The sequence below is a fragment of the Gadus macrocephalus genome, chromosome 5 (assembly GCF_031168955.1).
Source record: "Gadus macrocephalus chromosome 5, ASM3116895v1".
NCBI classification, from domain to species: domain Eukaryota; kingdom Metazoa; phylum Chordata; class Actinopteri; order Gadiformes; family Gadidae; genus Gadus; species Gadus macrocephalus.
In genome coordinates, this window is record NC_082386.1 from 971,976 (window position 1) to 994,531 (window position 22,556).

Below are 22,556 nucleotides of genomic sequence, written 5' to 3' on the forward strand. Positions count from 1 at the left end.
AGGAGCCTCTTCAAGAGTGGATCAGAGTCTCCTGATACAGGACAGAGCATTTTCTACTAGAGTTGGGGAGGATGAAAATGGCCCAACTGACAGACTGCTACCTTGGGGTTCTTGTTTTCCTTGGCCAAGAGGGCCCTCAGTCTCTCTTGTGAAGGTGGGGCGATGAAGATGATGTAGGGCTTCAGGTCTGAACTCCTCAATATCTTCAGAGACTGAGAAAGTAAGAACAAAAAAAATTTGAACACCAAGTAGTCATAATCAGCCAATGATCGTGATGACATGACCAAACCAATGTTTTTGGCATATCTACCAACCTGTGTATGCAGACAGAGAAGGCAGATCTTTCCAGTGTTGATGATTTGTCTCACAGAGTCTGAACTGGTCCCATACAAGTTCTTCTCAAACTCGCCAGATTCTATCAGTTTACCTGGAATTCAGGAGGTTATTAAAATGGTTATAAGGTATGAGATATTGTACAAAAACATCTTCCTTCTTTTCATTCTACTCTATCTGAACACTGGGGATAGGTATGTGGTGTATGACGCTAAATGACGGCGATGGTGGAATGGCTGATCTGCCATGGGACGGATCCAGTGATTGAACTCACCCTCCTGGCGCTAGAATCCAACTCAAAGACGGTAATGACACAGAGAGAGGAGGATGTGTTGTTGGAACGATTTCGTTTTAAACCGGTCTTTTCCTTATGGGATCTAATCGTAACGTTAGTGTGTTAAGGATCAACAGTTAACCGAAATGATTACACGTACCAAGGCAGGACTCTTGTTCACGTACACGTAGATAAACATGGCAAAATGATCACGGTACATGGTCCACCTGACTGAACGGAGGAGAAGAACCAGCTGGCCCAGGTCAACTGAGCCCTGGTGAGAGAGCTGCACCACTGAGCCCTGGTGAGAGAGCTGCACCACTGAGCCCTGGTGAGAGCTGGATATTGATGCAAAAACTTTATCCTCATGTTAAAGGTGACCCATTATACCACCAGGTGTGAGTGTGATTACTCATAACAAGACGTTTTGAAAATCTGCCTCTTCTGACATCACAAGGTAGGCGTGTCCACTTAGATGTGCGATGGACAGAGTGTAATTGATTGAATATTGATAGATTTAGATTTCCACATAACTCTGCCATTTTTTATGCTATCAAAAATATTGACTAAATTTAAGATCCAAGAAGTCCATAGATCATGTTTACCAATTTGTGTTCAATATTAAGCTTTGGAACTGAAGAACCTTTTTAAGATTTTTGAAAATTGTCACTGTACAGATAAGAAAAACAGACGAACATTATTGGTCCAAGAGGGGACATTTTTCAAAAAGTTTCATAAACGTTAAAGGAGACATATTATGGTGTTTTCCCAACAAGTAAACTTCCAGAAAACATGTTTTTGAAGCTGTTTGCTGGAAAAAAAAAAGTTTTTATTGTAAGACGGGAAGCCATATGGATCCCAATGAAGGCCCAGATTAAACCGGTGACCCTCATGTCAATTGTTGTTCATGAAAGAAAACCCTTGACTTTGCAGTGTGCCCTGGTTGAGCAGGAGTAATTCCAGCGCAAGAGGGTTGTGGGACGGGAGTAGTGGAACTGAACTTGGATGGCGTGTCTAATGATGGAGATCATTGGTATCCTGGACAAAAAAGCAATCCTGGCAAAAGCTTAGTTTATTTTTATTTGAAGTCGCGCCTACCATCCTTCGCTACCCCAGCGCTCTTTATTGTCCATATCTCTGTCCTCACGTCAAACAGGACACTTATATCATGCGGGATCTTACTCTGCGGTCGAAAATAGTAGCTTGAGAATTTTGACAAAGATTACTACTATGAGTTCGACCAATCAGATTAAAATACATTCAAATCTGAATTGCATATTGCCCTTACCGGCGGCTAATTCTGCTTCAAATGCCTGACGAGACACAAAATGGTAGTCTCGCGCACCCGACTCTCCATCGCGACGACTCCTTGTAGTGTCTGGAACATACAAAACAAAATGGCAATTTATTTTGACATCGTCATTTAAAGCATGAAAATAATCTGGTTGTTTTTCTTACGAGGGACAGCCCCAGCGAAGCGCTCTGGTTGGCTGTTGACCAGTCTCTGCTTAAGCTCCGCCTGGCCACAGCTCAGTGGACCAATCAGTGCAATCGGCCGCTTCCTGTTGGCTGGTTGATGGTACAGGGCCATTTCCTCATAGGTGAGAATTTCTTCAATGTCATTATCTAAAATGTAACAAAAGTTGAATTTAAAAACCAAACAAAACCAAAGTAAGGCACAGAAATTAAAGGAAGGAATACAAAGAAGTAGCATAAAAGCAGACCCGTGAGAACTACCCATGTGCTGTTCCCATTCAGAACCCTCAGCCATGCCAAGTTAAGGCCAATTTCCACCAGAACCGTCATAAAAACATAAAACGGTCCCCGAAGACAATAGAAACAATTATAGTCAATGTGGGCTATTCCACGGGATACGGTAGCGGCACGGAACCGTCCCCAAACCGGCACTTTGTTTACGATACTTGCCTCTTCTATTTTTAAAGGTTGCATAATCATTTTTACAATTCATAACTTATAATTATGCACATCTTGAGCCCTCAGCTGGAACGTGTCCGGACCGTTTCTAGTGGGGATTGCAGTACGAACACAGCTGGCGTAGTGGATTAGTATAAACGCCAACGACCGGGGTTAACATCTCGCCGGTCTATCATCATGCCTTTTACCCCCATATATGTGGTGCCAGCACGGCCTTGAAAATATGGGTTCAAGTTCGAAATAAGCACAAAAATATAATTCCATAACCTTTAGTGAACAAGTATTCCATATGCATGAGAATTGGGACTTTTAAGCTTCACATAAATGCGTGTCACTCGGGAGTCGAAACCCTCCTCGCAGAAATTCAAGATTAAACCGCTACCTCCACTCTACCACTCTCTCACAGAGACACAATGCGCAACAGTAAGCATTGTCTACATAAGGTCCAACAAGGACGATCAAATAGCAAATACCCACTGATGAGAACCTGTCTCTCTCCTAAAGAATATTCTCAGGCAATGCCAAGGGATCGAGCATAAGTAAGCATGGTGATACAGCGACGCTAAATGAGATCGAATTTCGTGTCCCAGCTAACCCAGGCTTTGAGCGCAACGTACCTCGCTAACCCACTAATCAAGGTTCGTAGTACAGGCCATGCCATTTTACATTTCTACAATAACTGTTTGAAGACAAAGACACGTTTGCTAATGGGAGTACGGCCCTCTTGATGGGAGTGGCTGAAGCTAATCCAATCAGATGGATAGGAGTGGCTGAAGCTAACACTATCAGATGGATAGGAGTGGCTGAAGCTAATCCAATCAGATGGATAGGAGTGGCTGAAGCTAACACTATCAGATGGATAGGAGTGGCTGAAGCTAATCCAATCAGATGGATATGAGTGGCTGAAGCTAATCCAATCAGATGGATATGAGTGGCTGAAGCTAATCCAATCAGATGGATAGGGGTGGCTGAAGCTAACACTATCAGATGGATAGGAGTGGCTGAAGCTAATCCAATCAGATGGATAGGAGTGGCTGAAGCTAATCCAATCAGATGGATATGAGTGGCTGAAGCTAATCCAATCAGATGGATAGGAGTGGCAGAAGCTAACACTATCAGCTGGATAGGATGTGAGGACAGGATGTGAATTGTATTCCCATTTTCCCCTCAATCAGCATTGACTATATATATGTTTGGGTTACTTGCAGCTATGAGCTAGTTAAAATGTTGCACATGACAACTTTAAATGTTGGAACAAGAAATGCCACACAAGGAGTCAGCAGACCTACCTTCGTTCTTGTGGGCATTGTAAAGCAGCTTCTTTCTCTTCCTCTTGTTCTTTTTTGCACACCAGAGCTTTCCTATAGGGATCCCAAAATGGATTACTTACTTACTTCATTCATTATATATATTATTATTATTATCAGTTGAATGGTTTGTCTTTAAAACTGACCAGACTTCTCTGGTTCTTTGTCCTCCTCAATCGTCTGCTTCATTGCCTCTCTCTGCTGCTGAAAACTTTTGCCTACATCAACGGAAAAGCAAAACCATACAGTCACATTGTTGTGTTGGTGAACGAGGAGGACGAAGAAACAAATGGTGCTTACAGATACAGAAACACATTTGGTACATACTCTACCACGTTTAGCAGGAAACTGTGGCCTTTTAATAAGCGCTGTAAAAGAAAGCTCAACACTATAAAGTCTAATTTTGCTTTTCCACGCTACTGCAGCTGGTTGCACCAGCAGAACGTAAGGTCCCACTTAGGCTACGTTGAACGTAAATCACCCAAACGTTCGACTTTACACTCTACTAAAAAAATAGCAGTTGCACCAAGAAGTTATAACTTATCTTTTACACCTCCCCTCTAGCTGGTGTAAGTTCCATACTAACGATAAAGAACCGTTAAAAGAAAAAAACGTAAAAAGATTTCAACACTAACGCAGGGTAAAGATGGCTATTCGTTTTGAGCAATGGGAAGAGGAGTTTCAACGCGGTTTGCGCCGGGAACGGATTGTCCGTGACCGTATCGATCCATTTCTTTATTATGATATTGAATTATATGCGCGATTTCGGTTTTGCCGGGCGGAATATTATATTTATTTATTTATTATAAAATCCGCCATCAAATAGCTTAACCTCACGCATATACCGTCCAAGCAAATTTTAGAGAATAAATGACTGAAACTGTTTTGTTTGCCCTCTCATTTGGGTGCTAACGCGTCTTCACTCGGATAAGGTGGAAACTTGCCGGTATTTCCTGTTTACATTGTTAGCTGTCAATGATTGGCTTAAAATTATCTAAACGTCATTAAAAGCGACACTGGTACAATTTATGCACTACTAGTAACGTTACAACTTAAGTTATGGTGGTGCAACCAAAATTTAGAACACCTTTAGTTTGACACTAGCTACGTTGAGCGTAGGGTTAAGGCGGACTTTACACCCGAACTTATGATCGGCTTTACGTTCTGCTGGTGCAACCGACTGCAGGACAGTATAATGCTAATGATAAAATAAAACAAACACTGCTCCTCCCTCTTCAACATATTTCCATATTGCACTATTGCCTTCCATAATGCCCATTTTGGTTGATGCCTCTCATTGTATTCTCTTCATTGATGGCACAGTTTAAGGTCAGCTAAATGCGACCCAGATCTAGCCTCATGATTGTAGCGGTGTGGCCGTACCGGGGACCAGTCCGGCCAGGGGCTGGTTCTCCTCGTCACCATCACGGTACGCCTGCCACCAGTTGGGATCCGTCTGACTGATGATGTGGAGGATGTCTCCCTTCTGGAAGGACAGTCCGAGCTCTCTGCAGGGTACGTAGGGGTCGTCTGAGGGGTCGTAATCAAAATGGGCCTTCACGTGAATCTGGCCAAAGGGATATGAGAGGGATGGTTATATAGATGAGGCCACCGATTTAAAGACATTTCAGGCCACAGATTTAAAGACATTTCAGGCCACCGATTTAAAGACATTTCAGAGCGGGTTGTCAACTCACCACTGTCTCCTTGATGGGAGGAGGTTTACCCTCTGTGCTGGGGATCAGCACAAAGGTGAGGATGCCGTGCATGTCCGCCTGTGAGACACACGGGACAGTATTCAAATTGACCCTGGATCTTCAAAAGCAACCTGATTTAACACCTGAAGTCAACCAATTATTATTCTACGGACAATATTTTGTCTGCAGAACAAAGGCTTACATGTTGCTTTCAAAATGTCTGATTGAAACTACCGCATAATGTGAATGAGACCACTATCAAAGACTGTTCGTAGGTAGTGGTTCAAAATGTTCCAAAGTCGTGAACGTCGGGTCCTTGATAAAAAAACTCTCTCTCCCCTTCCTTTCTTCAAAGTACGACGCCACTGCTTCTTTCTGATACAGGGAGTTGGGGACTTTTGCTTACGTGAAGATAAATCTAAAAGATACATGCTTGTATGTCAAAAAATGCATGACATTTTATCATACTGCTTCGTCAGTTATGTCCTTCCTTCTCTGCATTATACTAATATCATAGTCGTGTAGGGTACCCAACCACCCCATTGTCCACCAACATTTCAAGGGCAACTTATGTAACTAGAAATGTGTGCAAGAAAATGTGTGTGGCTGTTCCAACTCTTCGTGTGTAATATTTAGTGAGCATGCTAACGTGCTAATAATAGCAAGGCTAATGAGCGAGCACGCAGAGTTCCAAGTCCCCGGGCCGCTTTGAAGCAGAAATGAGATTGCTTGAACAACCATTGTGGGAGAGTGGGAGGTAGGGTGTGTGTGTAGGTGAGTGATTGAGAGTGCAAATGCGCAAGGCGCTGGGTGGGGTTGTGAGTTAGAGGCCCTAGGCCTCAGAGAGAAGGTGTGCTTTCGTGTACTTTTTGAAAGTCTCCTTGGAAGGGGCACAGCGGATGTGGGGGGGAGCTGGTTCCACAGAGTGGGGGCGGACACGCAAAAGGCCTTATCCCCAAAGGTCTTGAGTCTAGATTGGGATTACCAGCTGGTTCTTGTCAGAGGACCTGAGGGACCGCAGGGGGGTGTAGGGGTGGAGGAGGTCAGAGAGGTAACGGGGGGCCAGAGCATGGAGGGACTTGTATGTGAGGAGTAGAATTTTTAATTAAATGCGGAACTTGACTGGTAGCCATTGGAGCTGCATCAGGGTGTGGGTGATGTGCTGCCAGGGCTTAACGCCAGTTAAGACCCTGGCAGCTGAGTTCTGCACATATTGCAGTCTGTTCAGGGTTTTAGAGGGGAGGCCGGTGAGTATGACGTTGCAGTAGTACAGGCGGGTAGAAATGAAGCAGTGGATCAGGGTTTCAGTAACTGAGTCTGAGTCGTGCGATGTTCTTCAGGTGGTAGAATGCAGATCTTGTGACGTTATTAATGTGGGACTGGAATGATAGGGTGGGGTCTAGGATGACACCCAGGTTGCGGACTACGGGTGATGGGGGGATGGAGTGATGGAGCAGCCATCCACTTCCAGGAGAAGATCCCCAACCTTCCCAAGCAGTGGATTGGGGGCCATCACCATGAGCTCAGTTTTATTGCTGTTCAGTTTGAGGAGGTTGGAGGTCATCGAGGTTTTTTGTTCTTGCAGACAGTTGATGAGTGGACCAGGCGGTAGTTGAGTGGAGGGTTTGGTGCTGATGTATAGTTGAGTGTCATCAGCAAAGCAGTGGTGAAGAATAATTCGGCCAAGGGGCAGCATGTATATGGTGAAGAGGCGAGGGCTGAGCACAGATCCCTGGGGTACGCCATGATTGACTGCAGCCAGGGTGGAGCAGGCATCTTTCAGGGTGACATGTTGTTTGCGGGTTGGAAAGGTAGGACTGAAACCAGGAGAGCTGAGCCCCTGAGGCCGATGAGCTCAGAGATACGGGTAAGGAGGATGGAATAGGACACTGTGTCAAAGGCTGCAGAGAGATCGAGGAGGATGAGAATGGAGATGAGGCCATTGTCGGCGGTAGTAAGAAGGTCGTTGGTGATTTTAATGAGGGCGGTCCAGTACTGTGTCGAATTCTGAAGCCTGATTGGAGGGGTTCAAAGTAGGGCTGCAACTAACGATTATTTGAATAATCGATTAATCTGTCGATTATTTTTTCGATTAATCGATGAATCGGATAAAAAATAAAAAATAAAAATTGCCGCATCTTTATTCAAAAACTGAACATTACTTCAAATTCACAGTGCAGACTGAAGTGTAAAAACACCAGGTTATTGCTCCAACGTCCCAGAACTATTTGAAGTAATATTAAATAATAAAACAATTAAAAAAACATAACTGGGATAACACAAAAAAAACATACAATGTATGATATACTTTTATATGTATACAAGCGATGTCCATGGTTAACCGGTCAAACCTATTGATACCATTTTCGAGACTCCTTGAAATAGAACTTGTAATATTGCTTTAATTGCTGATAAGATGATGATAGTTCTAGATAGGACATTAAACAGGTCATAATTCTATCTTTACTATCTATTTTATATTACTGGGAAAACAACTTTTCACCAAAATCTCAATTATTATTATTTTTTTTCTGTTGCATTTGAACGCATCAATCATATTACTGAGCCGACCTGAACACATCACATTTGACACTGTGTGTGAGACCATTGGTCAGTTGTTTTTTTTAAGCTAACTAGCTCTATATCCTGCCGATTTTAACATGGATTTAAAAACTGCATTACTATTTTTAACTGACGGGACTTTCTACACCGTCCGGTTGTGTGATTACTACCGCTGCTTTGAATGACTGTTGATGCACGCGGTGCCGACTCCGAGCCCGTCTGCACAACGTCTGCAGCAGCAGCAGCTGACAGTTTTCGGTTGGACTATACTGAGTTGAAGGAGTTTTTTTTAACCCAAAGACAGTGAAGGTACAACACTTCTATGTAGGCCTACAGTCCAGTGTTAAGATACGACCAAAATACAAGCTGTGGTCGCTTACACTAAGGCCCCGCCCACACGAAGCCGAAACGGGCGAAACCGTTACGGTTTCGAACTATCCGGTTTCGAAGTATCTCCGTAAAGACGAAGCCAAGCGAAACCGGATAGATCTGTAGAAACGCTGTAGTAAACATTCCAGGCCCATAAGGGGCGCTGCTTCTGGTACACATCCAGAAGAAGAAGAGGCGAGCATGCGCATAAAGGCTGCCCCCCGAACCACTAACAACACAAACAAACAGCTCTTCTACGATGGCGAACTAGATTCTCAATAAATAATGGCTTAGCAACCCAACAAGGGACATGATATGCTGCAGAACGATTACAAGCTTGTAGTCCGCCATCATCTTTTTTGTTGTGATTTCTGAGACTCCGCGGGCTTAAGAGCCATTGGCTAGGAGGTCGAGGGGTGGGGCGATGATGTCATGGTTTGCGGTTTCAGTCGGTTTCAGGCGTCCACACGAAACCAAAACGAAACCGGATAGATTTGAAACCACCTCCGAGGGTGGTTTCAGAAGTTTGCGGTTTCGGTCAGCGGATTCGCCGGCTTCGTGTGGACGGAAGGCCGAACCGTACAAGACCTTTGCGGTTTCGCCATGAAATCGGCTTCGTGTGGACGGGGCCTAAAGCTTGCTGTGGGCGTGCATGCACCATGAACCAACATGTCGGCGGCTGGCTGTAAACAGTGCTGCGCCTACGAGTAACTTATTAATCGCGCGACACAACGAATCGACGACCAAATTCGTTGCCAACGCATTTAGTAATCGATTTTTATCGATTTTATCGATTCGTTGTTGCAGCCCTAGTTCAAAGAGCTCATATTGGGACATGTGATGTCCCACCATGAGCTGGGAAGCCACTGCTCGTTCCAGGATTTTACTTAGAAAAGGAAGGTTGGAGATCGGACGATAGTTGTTTGGGTCGTCAGGGTCCAGACCAGGCTTTAGCAGGTTGGGAATAACTGCTGCTATTTTGAAACCTGAAGGCACCTCACCAGAGTCCAGTGAGCAGTTGATGATGGCGGCAATAAAGGGACAGATGACAGGGAGGCAGGTCTTCACCAAGGTGGTAGGCATAGGATCCAGCTTGCTGGAAGAGGTCTTAGCTTTGGACACCAAGTAGGGATGGGCGTGAGGAATCGATTACTCGAGTACTCCTCGTTACAAATGAACTCGGTTGGTGGACAGGCAAACTCGAGTTTGCATATACACACACAAACAAAGTTTTCTGAAGCAAATGTATAAATTTTCTGTGCAGCGCCACTAACGCATGCCGTGGGCTAGGGCTGGGCGATATATAAAATATATCGATATTTTTTCAAACGCGATATGAAACGAGACCATATCGTCAATATCGATGTAATTTAATTTGCGTTGAAATTACAGCACATTTGTTCCAAATAACACCAGTTTCGAACCGCGCCTGCCGCCTGCTATTTCGTAACTCTGCTTATGTCTCTCCTGCTCTGCCTACGGCTCACAGTCACACACAGTCTCTGCCTTCCCCCCCCCCTCCACTGACTCATGAGCCGTGTTCGAAATCGTTCACTATTCATTGGGTATTTTAAGTGCACTATATTGTGAATGAAATTAACCACTGAGAATTCGAACACCACTACAAAATGGCGAGCACCCTATATCCGTGATAGGGAATGATTTCGAACACAGCTATGGAGTCCGCCTGCGCATGCAGCTCCGAGGAGCTTGTTTGCAAGCGAAAGACCAACGGCTCCATAGTATGGAAATGGTTTGGATATAAGTTGTCTGACGAATTACAAAATCACGTAATTTGTGGAGTGTGCTTAAAAACTGTCGCAACCAAAGGGTTGCAATTCTGTCCATAATATTCCGGAGGTGCACACAGCTTTTGGCCGTGATATTATATATTATAATGTTCTCAAATACGAGGCGGAGGCAGTGTCTAGTCCACGGTTTATTCAACCATCAAACTGTATTCAATTCTGAACGGTAGGAATATTAATTGTAAATCGAAACGGTAGGTAGGTATAGTAATAACGGTAACTCCACATTAACTTCAAGGTTTCTCACTCCGCGAGACCCAAACATAAAACATTAAAGGTCCCATGACATGAAAATCTCACTTTATGAGGTTTTCTAACATAAATATGAGTTCCCCTAGCCTGCCTATGGTCCCCCAGCGTTTGGTGTAAAACGAGCACTAGCTGTTCTGCTCGCCTTTGAAAAAACAGAGGCTCAAGCGCGCTGATTTGGAATGTCTTGGTCTGTCACAAAGCATCTAAGCTCCTCCCCTTACTCTGCCTGGCCCGCCCAGAGACGTTGGCCCGCCAATGAGACACGACCGTGCGAGCGCCACATGTGTGTGTGAACACACACAATGTAACGCAAGTGTTTCTTGTCGGTTCTTTGACGTCTCTTGTACAACGAGACTGTATTGGGGGTTATCTGAGCCATGGTTGAGAAGGAATTGGGGGAAAGGAACTTTGGCTTTGACTCGCTGAAGTACATGAACTGCGACATGCCTCCCGTGTGTTCTAGAATATTTACAGAACACGGCTAAAGGCTATGTGCGCCTCGCCATTGCGATACATCCACTGTAAACAGAGCGCATGGTACCGTGGCTGCACGGCAGAATTTCAGGAACGTCTTTGAATACTGTGTTAGTTGCCCACTAATACCTATATTAAAGAATACATAAAATAGCATGTCATGTCCGCCCCCCCCACGCAGTCGTTACGGTTCATAATATTTCGGAGGCGCACAAAGCTTTTGGCCGTGATGTTATATCTTATAATGTTCTCTAATACGAGGTGGAGGCAGTGTCTAGTCCATGGTTTATTCAACCATCAAACTGTATTCAATTCCGAACGGTAGAAATAGTAATATCAAATCTGCGCACGGAGCGCGCACGGAGCGCGCCACCCCCGCGTTCCGTGGCGCGTTCCGTGCCGTGTGCAGGCACGCCAGAATTAAAAAAGTTAAGAGATGGCGGTTAAAGCAAAGCGCAGCGAAGAATTGAAATAGCAGATCATAAGGTGAAATGTAAAATATGCCAAGCGAAATCGAGCTACCGGAGTACTACAAGTACTATGCGGCAAAATATGCTCCTGAAACACAACGGTGAGTTCGGGAAAGCAGACCCGCAGCAACCAAGTGTGTCGGCTATTTTCACCACCGCAAGATGCAGCTGTAATACCGGCCGTGTATTTCCATAGTCCATTTGCTGCCGTTTTATTTGCAGCTTTAAATTATTTGCAATGGTTAGGCTACTTGTTTCGTTTTTGTTTTTTTTAAACTGTTACAGGCGTTGATTTAAATTGTGAGACGCATATTTATTTTTGTAAGGAAAATGTGTTTTGAACGTTTGCAAAAATAAATAACGAATACTCTAATAACTGACTGTTTTGATGGAGAATAAGCATTACATGTTTGGTAGGTAATATTGCCGTTCATCATCAGGCCTATTCCTGCTGCAGATGCGTTGCATTATAAAAATAGATTCGATTAAACGAGTACTCGATTGATCCTCGAGGAATTCCTTCGATCACTCGAGTTTGGAATTTACAGGGATGCGCACACCTGTTGGTTTTCCGGAATGTGATGGTTCGTTTCCTGGGCTGACTGGGTAAATACACAGGAACAGAGAATGAGATGGCAAGATGGTCAGATATAGCCAGGTCATCACACTGGAGATGACAGGGGCTGATTCCAGTGGAGCACACAAGGTCAAGGGTGTGCCCTTTGGTATGAGTTGGATCAAGCACATGTTGGGCAATACCAAGACAGTCCAATAGTGACATAAAATCAGAAGCAAAGGGGCAGTTAGCTGAGTCCACATGGATGTTAAAGGTCCCATGACATGAAAATCTCACTTTGGGAGGTTTTCTAACATAAATATGAGTTCCCCTAGCCTGCCTATGGTCCCCCAGTGGCTAAAACATGCGTTTGGTGTAAAACTAGCACTAGCTGTTCTGCTCGCCTTTGAAAAAACGGAGGCTCGAGCGCGCTGATTTGGAATGTCTGTGCTCATGACGTCATCAGGAATCTCAGCTCCTCCCCTTACTCTGCCTGGCCCGCCCAGAGACGTTGGCCCGCCAATGAGACTCGACCGTGCGAGCGCCACATGTGTGTGTGTGTGTGAATACACACTGTAACGCAAGTGTTTCTTGTCGGTTCTTTGACGTGTCTTGTATTTCCACAACGAGACTGTCGTGGGGGTTATCTGAGCCATGGTTGAGAAGGAATTGAGGGAAAGGAACTTTGGTTCGACTCGCTGAAGTACATGAACTGCGACATGCCGCCGGTTGCCGCGAGGCACCATCGCCCGGCAGCGGGCAGCCGGCAGCAGGCAGCGCGCGGTTCAGTCGACTTCAGGTTGATGTGAAAGTGGAAGAACCAGAGACGTCGCAGAACCCGACAGTCGTTTGTGATTCATAATATCGTCTGGAGGCGCACACAATATGTTATATGATATAGATATCTATGTATTATATGATATTATTTAGATATAGAGCTCCAGGAATGTAACGCAAGTGCTGTACACTTCCTTGTTATTTGGATAATCGTTCTGCTGTTGGTGTGATGGTGCATAACACGTCGGACTCTCGTCTCTGGTATTTCTACAACGAGACTCGTATTGGGGGTTATCTCAGCCAAGGTTGAGAATGAATTGGGGGGAAGGAACTTTGGCTTTGACTCCCTCAAGAACATGAACCACGACAAGGAGGAGAAAGGGATCTTTGCCGGGCAGCGCTTATGCACCTCCGCCTCCGGCGGTGGTCCCTCAGCGGGGCTCAAGCGGGAGACATTCGCCGCCAACAATCCCTTTCGCCTCCATGTTGTGGTTCATGTTCTTGAGGGAGTCAAAGCCAAAGGTCCTTCCCCCCAATTCATTCTCAACCTTGGCTGAGATAACCCCCAATACGAGTCTCGTTGTAGAAATACCAGATACGAGAGTCCGACGTGTTATGCGCCATCACACCAACAGCAGAACGGTTATCCAAATAACAAGGAAGTGTACAACACTTGCGTTACAGTCCTGGAGCTCTATATCTAAATAATATCATATAATACATAGATATCTATATCATATAACATATTGTGTGCGCCTCCAGACGATATTATGAATCACAAACGACTTTGTCGGGTTCTGCGACGTCTCTGGTTCTTCCACTTTCACATCAACCTGAAGTCGACTGAACCGCGCGCTGCCTGCTGCCGGCTGCCCGCTGCCGGGCGATGGTGCCTCGCGGCAACCGGCGGCATGTCGCAGTTCATGTACTTCAGCGAGTCAAACCAAAGTTCCTTTCCCCCAATTCCTTCTCAACCATGGCTCAGATAACCCCCACGACAGTCTCGTTGTGACAAGACACGTCAAAGAACCGACAAGAAACACTTGCGTTACAGTGTGTGTATTCACATTGATGTGGACGTTGAAGAACCAGGAACGTCGGAGAACCCAACGCGGTCGTTTGAGATTCATAATATCGGCTCACACAGCTTTTGGCCGTGATAATATATATTATATGATATAGATATCTGTGTAGGCTATATGATAATATTTAGATATAGAGCTCCAGGACTCCCGTGTGTTCTAGAATATTTACAGAACACGGCTAAAGGCTGTGTGCGCCTCGCCATTGCGATACATCCACTGTAAACAGAGCGCATGGTACCGTGGCTGCAAGCTGCTCAGGGCCACACCCCCACCCTCCTCCTTGACACGCCCACCGAAACAGCGCATTTGGGGGAAGCTCAATGTGCGACTGGCTCGGAGTGGCTGTAACTCTGCACCACGGCTGAATTTAGGGAACGTCTTTGAATACTGTGTTAGTTGCCCACTAATACCTATATTAAAGAATACATAAAATAGCATGTCATGGGACCTTTAAAGTCACCCAACAGAATGGAAGATGGGTACAAAGGGCAGATGGTGGCGAGCAACCCAGAAAGCTCTGACAAGAAAGTGGGTGGAGGCTTTAGGGGTAGCCGGTAGATAAGCAGACCTTGAAGCGGTGTAGCACCTGCCAGTGCGAAATGGAGACTCAAATGAAGTGGAGCTAACTGGGAATTCTTTGACCTGTTAATTCGATCGGTGAATGACAGCTAGCCCACCACCGGGGCCAGGGCTACAGGGTTTTTGATAGTCTGGGGAAGTGGCTTCGTTGAGGGTTACAAAGTCCTGCTGGCTCTGCCATGTCTGTCAGACATAGGAAGTCAAGCTTTTTATCCAAAATAATATCATAAATGAGTAGGGCTTTGTTATTTAGTGAGCAAGTGTTCAGTAACATCACCGAAGCATAGTGCCCCCTGTGGCTTAAGAGGTTCTTTACTTTTTGGAGGCCTGCTTACGAGCGGTTTATATTAGTTCACCCCCGCGTTTTTTCCCAAACAGACTTGCAATACAAAAACTAACCACAGTGGTTATTTGAAATGTACCCAGTGACGTAATATTGTTAGCTATCAACACCTTTCACATTCCCTAAGGGGGGTTGGGGGTGTCTTGATTAGGCCTCTTGGGTTCTCTGAAGCGGACTTGTGATGAGTTGAACACTGGAAGCTAATTGGCATATTATTTTGGTCATTTTGGTTTACAGTTCAGGGTTTTCCAAAACATTCATGGTACAGCAAAATCTATCCCGAAGGACATTATGGGTCCTTCGTAAAAGTAAAAAAATAGAGAAGAGAAAGGAAAATAATAAGACACAAGGTAACAATAGTGTGGCTTGCTTTGCAACCACACTAATAAACCATTATGAACATTAACCATGAATAGGTCAGTGCTTTATGTGATAATAACCCAGCCTTCTCACCAGTATATCAAACACCTGGTTCACGTCCTTTCCCCGGATCTCGACCCCGTTGATCTCCAGGATCTCGTCGCCCACGGACAGTAGGCCGCTGCGCTCCGCAGCGCCCCCGCGCACCACCCGGCTGATCACCACACTGTCCATGTCGTTACGCACCGTGGCGCCCTGGGAGACACAACACAAACAACCATTCTGAAACCACAGACCAGCTTTTTTTTTATGTTAAAACAAGATATTATACAATATTTGGATTTTATGCCATATATATGAATTATGTATTTAACTTCAAATTAAAAAAATTATCCAGCCAGCCAAAGAGTGAGTGTGAGCCAGTGACCAACAAACCTACTGGAGCCTTACCCAAATGCTATGTGTCAGAATTGATTTCCGAAGTCTTTCCACATAGCAGCCATCAGCTCTGCGTATTGTATCAAAGTGTGTTGAATGCTCAGCAGCCAACCCTCGACCCTCACTCATTCTTACCAGTGGTATGTCCCTGGCCTTCTCAATGCGCACTATCTTCACTGTCTCCCCGCCCCACTGGGTCACAGTCTCCCCTGCAGGGGACACCGGCTCCAGCTGCATTTCCCTCTCTGCCACGCCGTCATGAGCCACGAGCAGAGCCTGCACATACAAGCACACAATACACATTGACACTGGAGAGCCCAGTGACTGAGTCATGGGTCTAGTATAGTGTGTGTGAGTGAGTGAGTGAGTGAGTGAGTGAGTGAGTGAGTGAGTGAGTGAGTGAGTGAGTGAGTGAGTGAGTGAGTGAGTGAGTGAGTGAGTGAGTGAGTGAGTGAGTGAGTGAGTGAGTGAGTGAGTGAGTGAGTGAGTGAGTGAGTGAGTATTTACCTGCACACGTGTGTCAGAGAGTAGACTCTGCAGCTCTAAGCCATCTTTATTCTGACTGGACTGGACCAAACCCTCCACCTGTTCCCAATGGAAACAAACCGTAGACATAACAGAATACTAGAGCTGTAGCAATGCGTCGATGACGTAGACGCGTCGACGTCAAAAATTCGTCGACGTCAAATTTCTCCGTCGACGATTTTCGACGGAGAAATGGACGAAAGTCACAATAAAGGAAAATGTCCGCGCACGAAATCATCAAAGGTATGGAAATACTTCAAGTTAAGTCCTAAACGGAAAGGTGTTGTGATTTGCACTCTTGGCAATGTTGGAGCATCTCAAACGAGAAAGTATCTCATGAGCATGGGGAAACATCGTGCGCATATCACTGGCAGTGTGTGTGTGTGTGTGTGTGTGTGTGTGTGTGTGTGTGTGTGTGTGTGTGTGTGTGTGTGTGTGTGTGTGTGTGTGTGTGTGTGTGTGTGTGTGTGTGTGTGTGTGTGTGTGTGTGTGTGTGTGTCGTCAGCGAGTAGGTGGACGAGCGAGGAGAGCGAGCGATAGCGTGCGTGTCAGTCTAGTGAAGTCATGAACGAGTCCGGTTGTGTGTAAGAATAAAATACCCAGCCTGTCAAGAATCGGTGGCCGCTTCATTCCATCATATTCCGACCTATAAGCAGACTCACTGTCGGTCAAATGCCGCTTTTCCACTGCATGGTACCAGCTCGACACGACTCGACACGACTCGACTCAGCTCGCATTTTTTGCGTTTCCACCGCGGTACCATGGTATCTGGTACCTGAAGTGGCTGCTTTTTCTAGTACCTACTCGCTCTAGGTACCAAGCGAGCTGAGCCGATGCTAAAAGGTGACGTCGGCAGACGGCCGGCGACTGATTGGCCAGAGAGTGTGACGAAGTCACGAGAGCGACATGGCAACCATGCTGGTAACATCCATAGCAGCGCCGCAGCCAACATGTTCCACTTCTCCAACTTCTTCAACATGCCGGCTAATAATAGTAATGTGATCGATGTCCTCCATTGTTGTTATGTGGGTTCTGTCCATGTGTGGGTTGCGTATGTGTTGTTTGCGTCGCGTACACAAATACGTCACGGCCCTTTCGCGCAGCCGACCCCGCCCACGTCCAGGAGGTACTATTTGCGGTGGAAAAGCACCCGTGTTGCTACCGTGTCGAGTCGTGTCGTGTCGTGTCGAGTCGAGCTACATGTGCGGTGGAAAAGCGGCAAAAGTGAAGGGTCATGCTGCCCCCGAGAGCGCATCGGACCTGGAGGGAACGTATCACCTGTGCTCCTCGGTCTGGGAGCCGACAGCAGGAAAGATGTAACTAACCATCTCGTAGTTGGAGGCGGAGCGCAAGAGAGTATGCGCACACATTTTTTTCATGTCCCTTTACGGGTTCCGTATTAAATAAAGTATATTATTAAGAATTTTTTGGTATTTATTTGAGATACATTATGGTTTTTATTAATCGAGCAACAGAAAAAAAAAAAAAAAAAACGTCCAATTGGTCATTAGATTAGTCGACTAATCGATAAAATAATCGCCCGATTAATCGTTTGATAAATAATCGTTTACCCCCAGCCTTACAGAATACACAGAAGGACAGTTGCGTTTCGGTTGGTGCCGTAATTCTGGAGTTCTTATTTATCCTAAACCTATGAACAAACTAGGTTGTAAAGTGTATTTAATTGTCTATGTATGTCTATACACTTAAATGGATAATTATTTTGGAAATCCGAGACCTTGAAGGGTAATTAACCCCCCTAAATTAGTAAATTACAGTAAGTTCGATTACTTTTTACTTTTGTATAATATTTACAACAAAAATGAAAAAACGCTGTAAAGTGTTGCGGGATACCCTGGTCATAGCGGTGGTACTTGGGGCAACAAATATTTTCTGAGGTGGTACGTGTAATAAAGAGAACCACTGCTCTCAACTATTTCCATTCTTAGTAACAATAGCAAGAGAAGCAAAATTCTTGCGTGTGCATGAGTGAGTTATTGTTACCTCCATGGTCAGCTGCAGCGCTTGGTGCGTGTGTGGATATGGCGGGGAGGGGCGGTGCATGCTGTTGGCCACAGCATTGTGGATCCTGAGCGCAGACTGGAAGTCAGCCTGGACATGGAGATGGGTGTCAAAAGAATCAACATTCTTTAAAGCACTAAAGCCCAACTCTGAGGTACAGGGTAACAGTGGTTAGCATCACAGGTGGTAACCATCCCCGTGGCGTGAGGACCGGATCTGTTAGGAAACTAAAGACCCAGGAGAACAAAGGTCGACCAGACTAGAGGATCACTAAAGACCCAGGAGAACAAAGGTCGACCAGACTAGAGGATCACTAAAGACCCAGGAGAACAAAGGTCTACCAGACTAGAGGATCACTAAAGACCCAGGAGAACAAAGGTCTACCAGACTAGAGGATCACTAAAGACCCAGGAGAACAAAGGTCTACCAGACTAGAGGATCACTAAAGGGTTCACGAGCCAGTTCACAAGCTCATTGTAATAACAACGTGGTAAGAAGCAAGCCTCTTCGTATTACCTTCTGGAGCAGTGACAGCACCAGCTCCACGTCACTCTGACTCTGGGCGTCGGACAGGCAGCCCTTCACCTGCTTGAGGGACTGGAGCAGCTCCTCCAGCTCTGGAGAACACAGACAGGACAATTAGAGAGGCAAAGAGAAATCAAACAATATGAAGAAGTAGTTCAGTACGACGTAGGGCTGTGACGATTAAGCCTCACCATGGTTCTTGCACCATTTTTAAAGTCAAATTTAAGACTTTTTAAGACCTTTTTAAGACCAACACATACATAAATTAAGACCCAAAACTTTCTGAAAAATTATTTGATAGAAAAAGGGAATTTATTGAGTCACTTATACACATCAACCGTAGCCGTAGTACTAGCAGTAGTAGTACTCTTGCAATGTTATCTCGGAAGTGCGCGGACACGACGATACGCGAACACATGAACCCACCCGTGTCACCCATAATCACCCATGTCCCGTCGCTTAGCAACCGGACACGCTGGAGTTGATATGTTACCGGACTACTGTAACTACTACTGATTGATAACAAAGACTTGAATCAGGCAATAAATCCACCGTCCTTGACAGCGGCCAAGTTTGGTGTGCGGAGTGGACCAAATGCGAACTACTGCAGCTGCTCTAAGTTAAACCCCAAACTAATCGGAATAAGTGTATGCATGTTGATTATAGCAGACTACACCACCTCTTCTGTTGCCGAATAGAATTATATTCCGAACAGATAATTGTATTCCGATTGAGGCGTATATATGATCCTTTTCTATTCCGATTGAGCTGTTCTTCAACATCTATGCGGATCAGATGTGTCCATGTAAACACGGCTGACAGTGATCACACACACACACACACACACACACACACACACACACACACACACACACACACACACACACACACACACACACACACACACACACACACACACACACACACACACACACACACACACACACAGGCTTTGACGCCGAACTTCCTTATTCGAATATAATTCGAATATCAAAAATTAAATCAAAATTCAAACGAATATTAGGCAGCCCTTAATATTCAAATCTGTTATGGCAGGCCAAGAGGGGGAGCGTCGGAGAACCCGACGCAGTCTACTCATAATATTGTAATGACCACGGAAGAGGCAGTGAATAAAGTATTGATTAGACAGCGATTTATTAGATATCTAATAAACCGTCCGAACACGCAGGACCGGTAACCATAGCAACGCCGGTAAACAAATCTCGCGAAGCCCAATCCAGAGGTGCGTTCAAGTTCAGCGAACATAGACGAACGTTCGCAACGAACGCGTTGACATTCAACAATTAATTTTGAACGATTTTTGAACACCGTTCTAAACAAACTGTAAACGAAAAAAATGGATACGCAGGCCATGGTATTAGCGGCAGCCTCCATGTTAATGGAAGAGTTTACAGAAGAGGGTTTGCAAGTGGTCGACCTCGTTGAAAGCCTACTGCAGACAACCAGTACGGAAAATTCAAGAATAGAGGGCTACGTCACCGAAGTTGTACCCACTTACTGCGATATAACGTTCAAATCGCATTTTAGGATGCAAAAGACAACAGTTGAAGTAAGGGTGTAGATAGGCTATATGAAACGTTTTATCTATTGCTTTCTGTGTAGGAAAAAATGTGGTCGATGGTGTTTGGATGTGGTCGATAGTGTTTAAATGTGGTCGATAGGGTTTACATGTTTAAATGTGGTCGATAGTGTTTAATTGTGGTCGATAGTGTTTGAATGTGGTCGATAGTGTTTAAATGTGGTCAATAGTGTTTAAATATGGTTGATAGTGTTTAAATATGGTCTATAGTGTTTAAATGTGGGCGATAGTGTTTAAATGTGGGCGATAGTGTTTAAATGTGGGCGATAGTGTTTAAATGTGGTCGATAGGGTTTACGTGTGGTCCATAGTGTTTAAATGTGGGTGATAGTGTTTAAATGTGGGCGATGGTGTTTACATGTGGTCGATGGGGTTTACATGTGGTCCATAGTGTTTAAATATGGTCGATAGTGTTTACATGTGGTCGATAGTGTTTACATGTGGTCGATAGTGTTTACATGTGGTCCATAGTGTTTAAATATGGTTGATAGTGTTTAAATGTGGGCGATAGTGTTTAAATGTGGGCGATAGTGTTTAAATGTGGTCGATAGTGTTTAAATGTGGTCCATAGTGTTTAAATGTGGGTGATAGTGTTTAAATGTGGGCGATGGTGTTTACATGTGGTCGATATTGTTTAAATGTGATCGACAGTGTTTAAATATGGTCGATAGTGTTTAAATATGTTCTTTTCACTCACTCTCCACCTCATCCCTAACTCTCCACCTCAAGCTGGTGTGTAGTGAGCGTTCTGGCACCGATTGGCTGCCGTGCATCACCCAAGTGGGTGCTACATATTGGTGGTGGTTAGTGAGGTCCCCCCTTCACTTTAGGCGTCTTTGAGTGTTATTAATTATTATTATTCTTCATGTTTAACCTCTGTTTTCCTTTTATTCCTAGTCTGTTTTACATAGTTTTGAATGATGACTATATGCTCTGTTAGGTGACCTTGGGTGTCTTGAAAGGCGCCTCTAAATTAAATGTATTATTATTATTATTATTAGGAAAGGAGTAAATGATTTCAATATAGTTTAGTTTAATGCCATGGCAACGAATGTCACGTAGCCGAAGAGAGCACCGCGATCCATCTCTGTTTGTGGAGAACTACCTCTTCAGACAGTTTGCCTATGTTCGTAAACGTTTGCTTGCTTATGTTCGTTTAACGGAAAATGTTTAAAATCGTTCGCGAACGTTCGCCTATGTTTGCGATTCTGAACGCACCTCAGGTCTTACTGAAGGAATTTAATGGTGAAAATATTATTAATAAATATTTGAATATATTCGAATATTAATATTAATAAACAAACAAACTTCGAATATGATTTTTGGGCAAAAGTCAAAGCCCAACAATTTAATTAATTTACTGTTTGGAATACTTACATTCAAATGATCCAGCATGAACTGTGATCCATAGTACCGCGATATGACATGGCTGTCGGTGTCGTCCGTGGGCCAGTACCTCACATGGATATCCATCCGTTTGCTTTTAGTGGTTTTGTTCACTCTCATCGAACATGAGGACGTACTGTTTTTCGCTTATGCTGCGTGACAGCTCTCTTTTTATGAAAGATGCGATGCCGTATTTGGCAAGATAGGCCGTTTTGTTTTCACCACAGGTGAACGACTTCGCAAACTCAGAATCTGGGAACATAGCAGCCAAGACGCTAATAATGTCCTCGTTCGATTTGAAGGAATAATGTCTGCTCACCGTGTGGAGAACCCACAATACCTCCGCCTTCTTGGTTTCTGGTGGCGACACAAACCGGTTAACGCCGTCTGATGTGAAGTACTAGCCACAGATGCTGAACTTTTCAGTCCACTTCTTTCAAATAATACGGGCATCGGTGTAGTCCCGCTAGCTGCCACGGAGTATCGGATATATTTCTGCGACCTCATGTGACTGATGTCAACGTTAACGTAACGTAAAACTCCTGAAAATTGCCGTAATTAAAAGACGCACTATGTGATTTGTTGTGTGCGACAATTTCCCCTCGTCTTAAAAGACCCTCTGCAAAATGTAATACCTAGAGAAAATTTACAGTAAATTTAAGACAATTTATGGCCTTAATTTCACACAAAAAGTAAGATTTTTTACGACTTTTTAAGGACCCGCGGGAACCATGTGTATTCCTACGGTGTCTTGAAAGGCGCCTCTAAATTAAATGTATTATTATTATTATTATTATTATTATTAAAAGGAACACCAGCGATTGTCCGATATATGAGAATTTGGTTGAATAAGCAAATATCGACCAACCAACCAACCAAC

At 44.6% G+C, this 22,556-nt stretch overlaps 1 protein-coding gene and 1 long non-coding RNA gene across 2 annotated transcripts in view; one reads left to right on the top strand and one right to left on the bottom strand.

Annotated features, from left to right (window-relative positions):
* Positions 1-22,556, bottom strand: part of pals1a (protein associated with LIN7 1, MAGUK p55 family member a) — a 53,056-nt gene that overhangs the window by 1,782 nt on the left and 28,718 nt on the right. Inside the window, exons 4-16 of the mRNA XM_060051144.1 lie at positions 18,683-18,783; positions 18,149-18,256; positions 16,127-16,204; positions 15,755-15,895; positions 15,275-15,436; positions 5,547-5,624; positions 5,233-5,416; positions 3,996-4,067; positions 3,832-3,903; positions 2,066-2,233; positions 1,896-1,985; positions 315-427; positions 102-212 (exon numbers count right to left, since the gene is read on the bottom strand). Coding sequence (XP_059907127.1) covers positions 102-212; positions 315-427; positions 1,896-1,985; positions 2,066-2,233; positions 3,832-3,903; positions 3,996-4,067; positions 5,233-5,416; positions 5,547-5,624; positions 15,275-15,436; positions 15,755-15,895; positions 16,127-16,204; positions 18,149-18,256; positions 18,683-18,783 — 1,478 coding nt within the window. The remainder of the gene's footprint in view (positions 1-101; positions 213-314; positions 428-1,895; positions 1,986-2,065; positions 2,234-3,831; positions 3,904-3,995; positions 4,068-5,232; positions 5,417-5,546; positions 5,625-15,274; positions 15,437-15,754; positions 15,896-16,126; positions 16,205-18,148; positions 18,257-18,682; positions 18,784-22,556) is intronic.
* LOC132457143 (uncharacterized) lies at positions 19,936-21,457 on the top strand. Its single transcript, XR_009525574.1, has 2 exons — positions 19,936-20,322; positions 21,300-21,457. It is a non-coding gene; the product is annotated as an uncharacterized LOC132457143 (long non-coding RNA).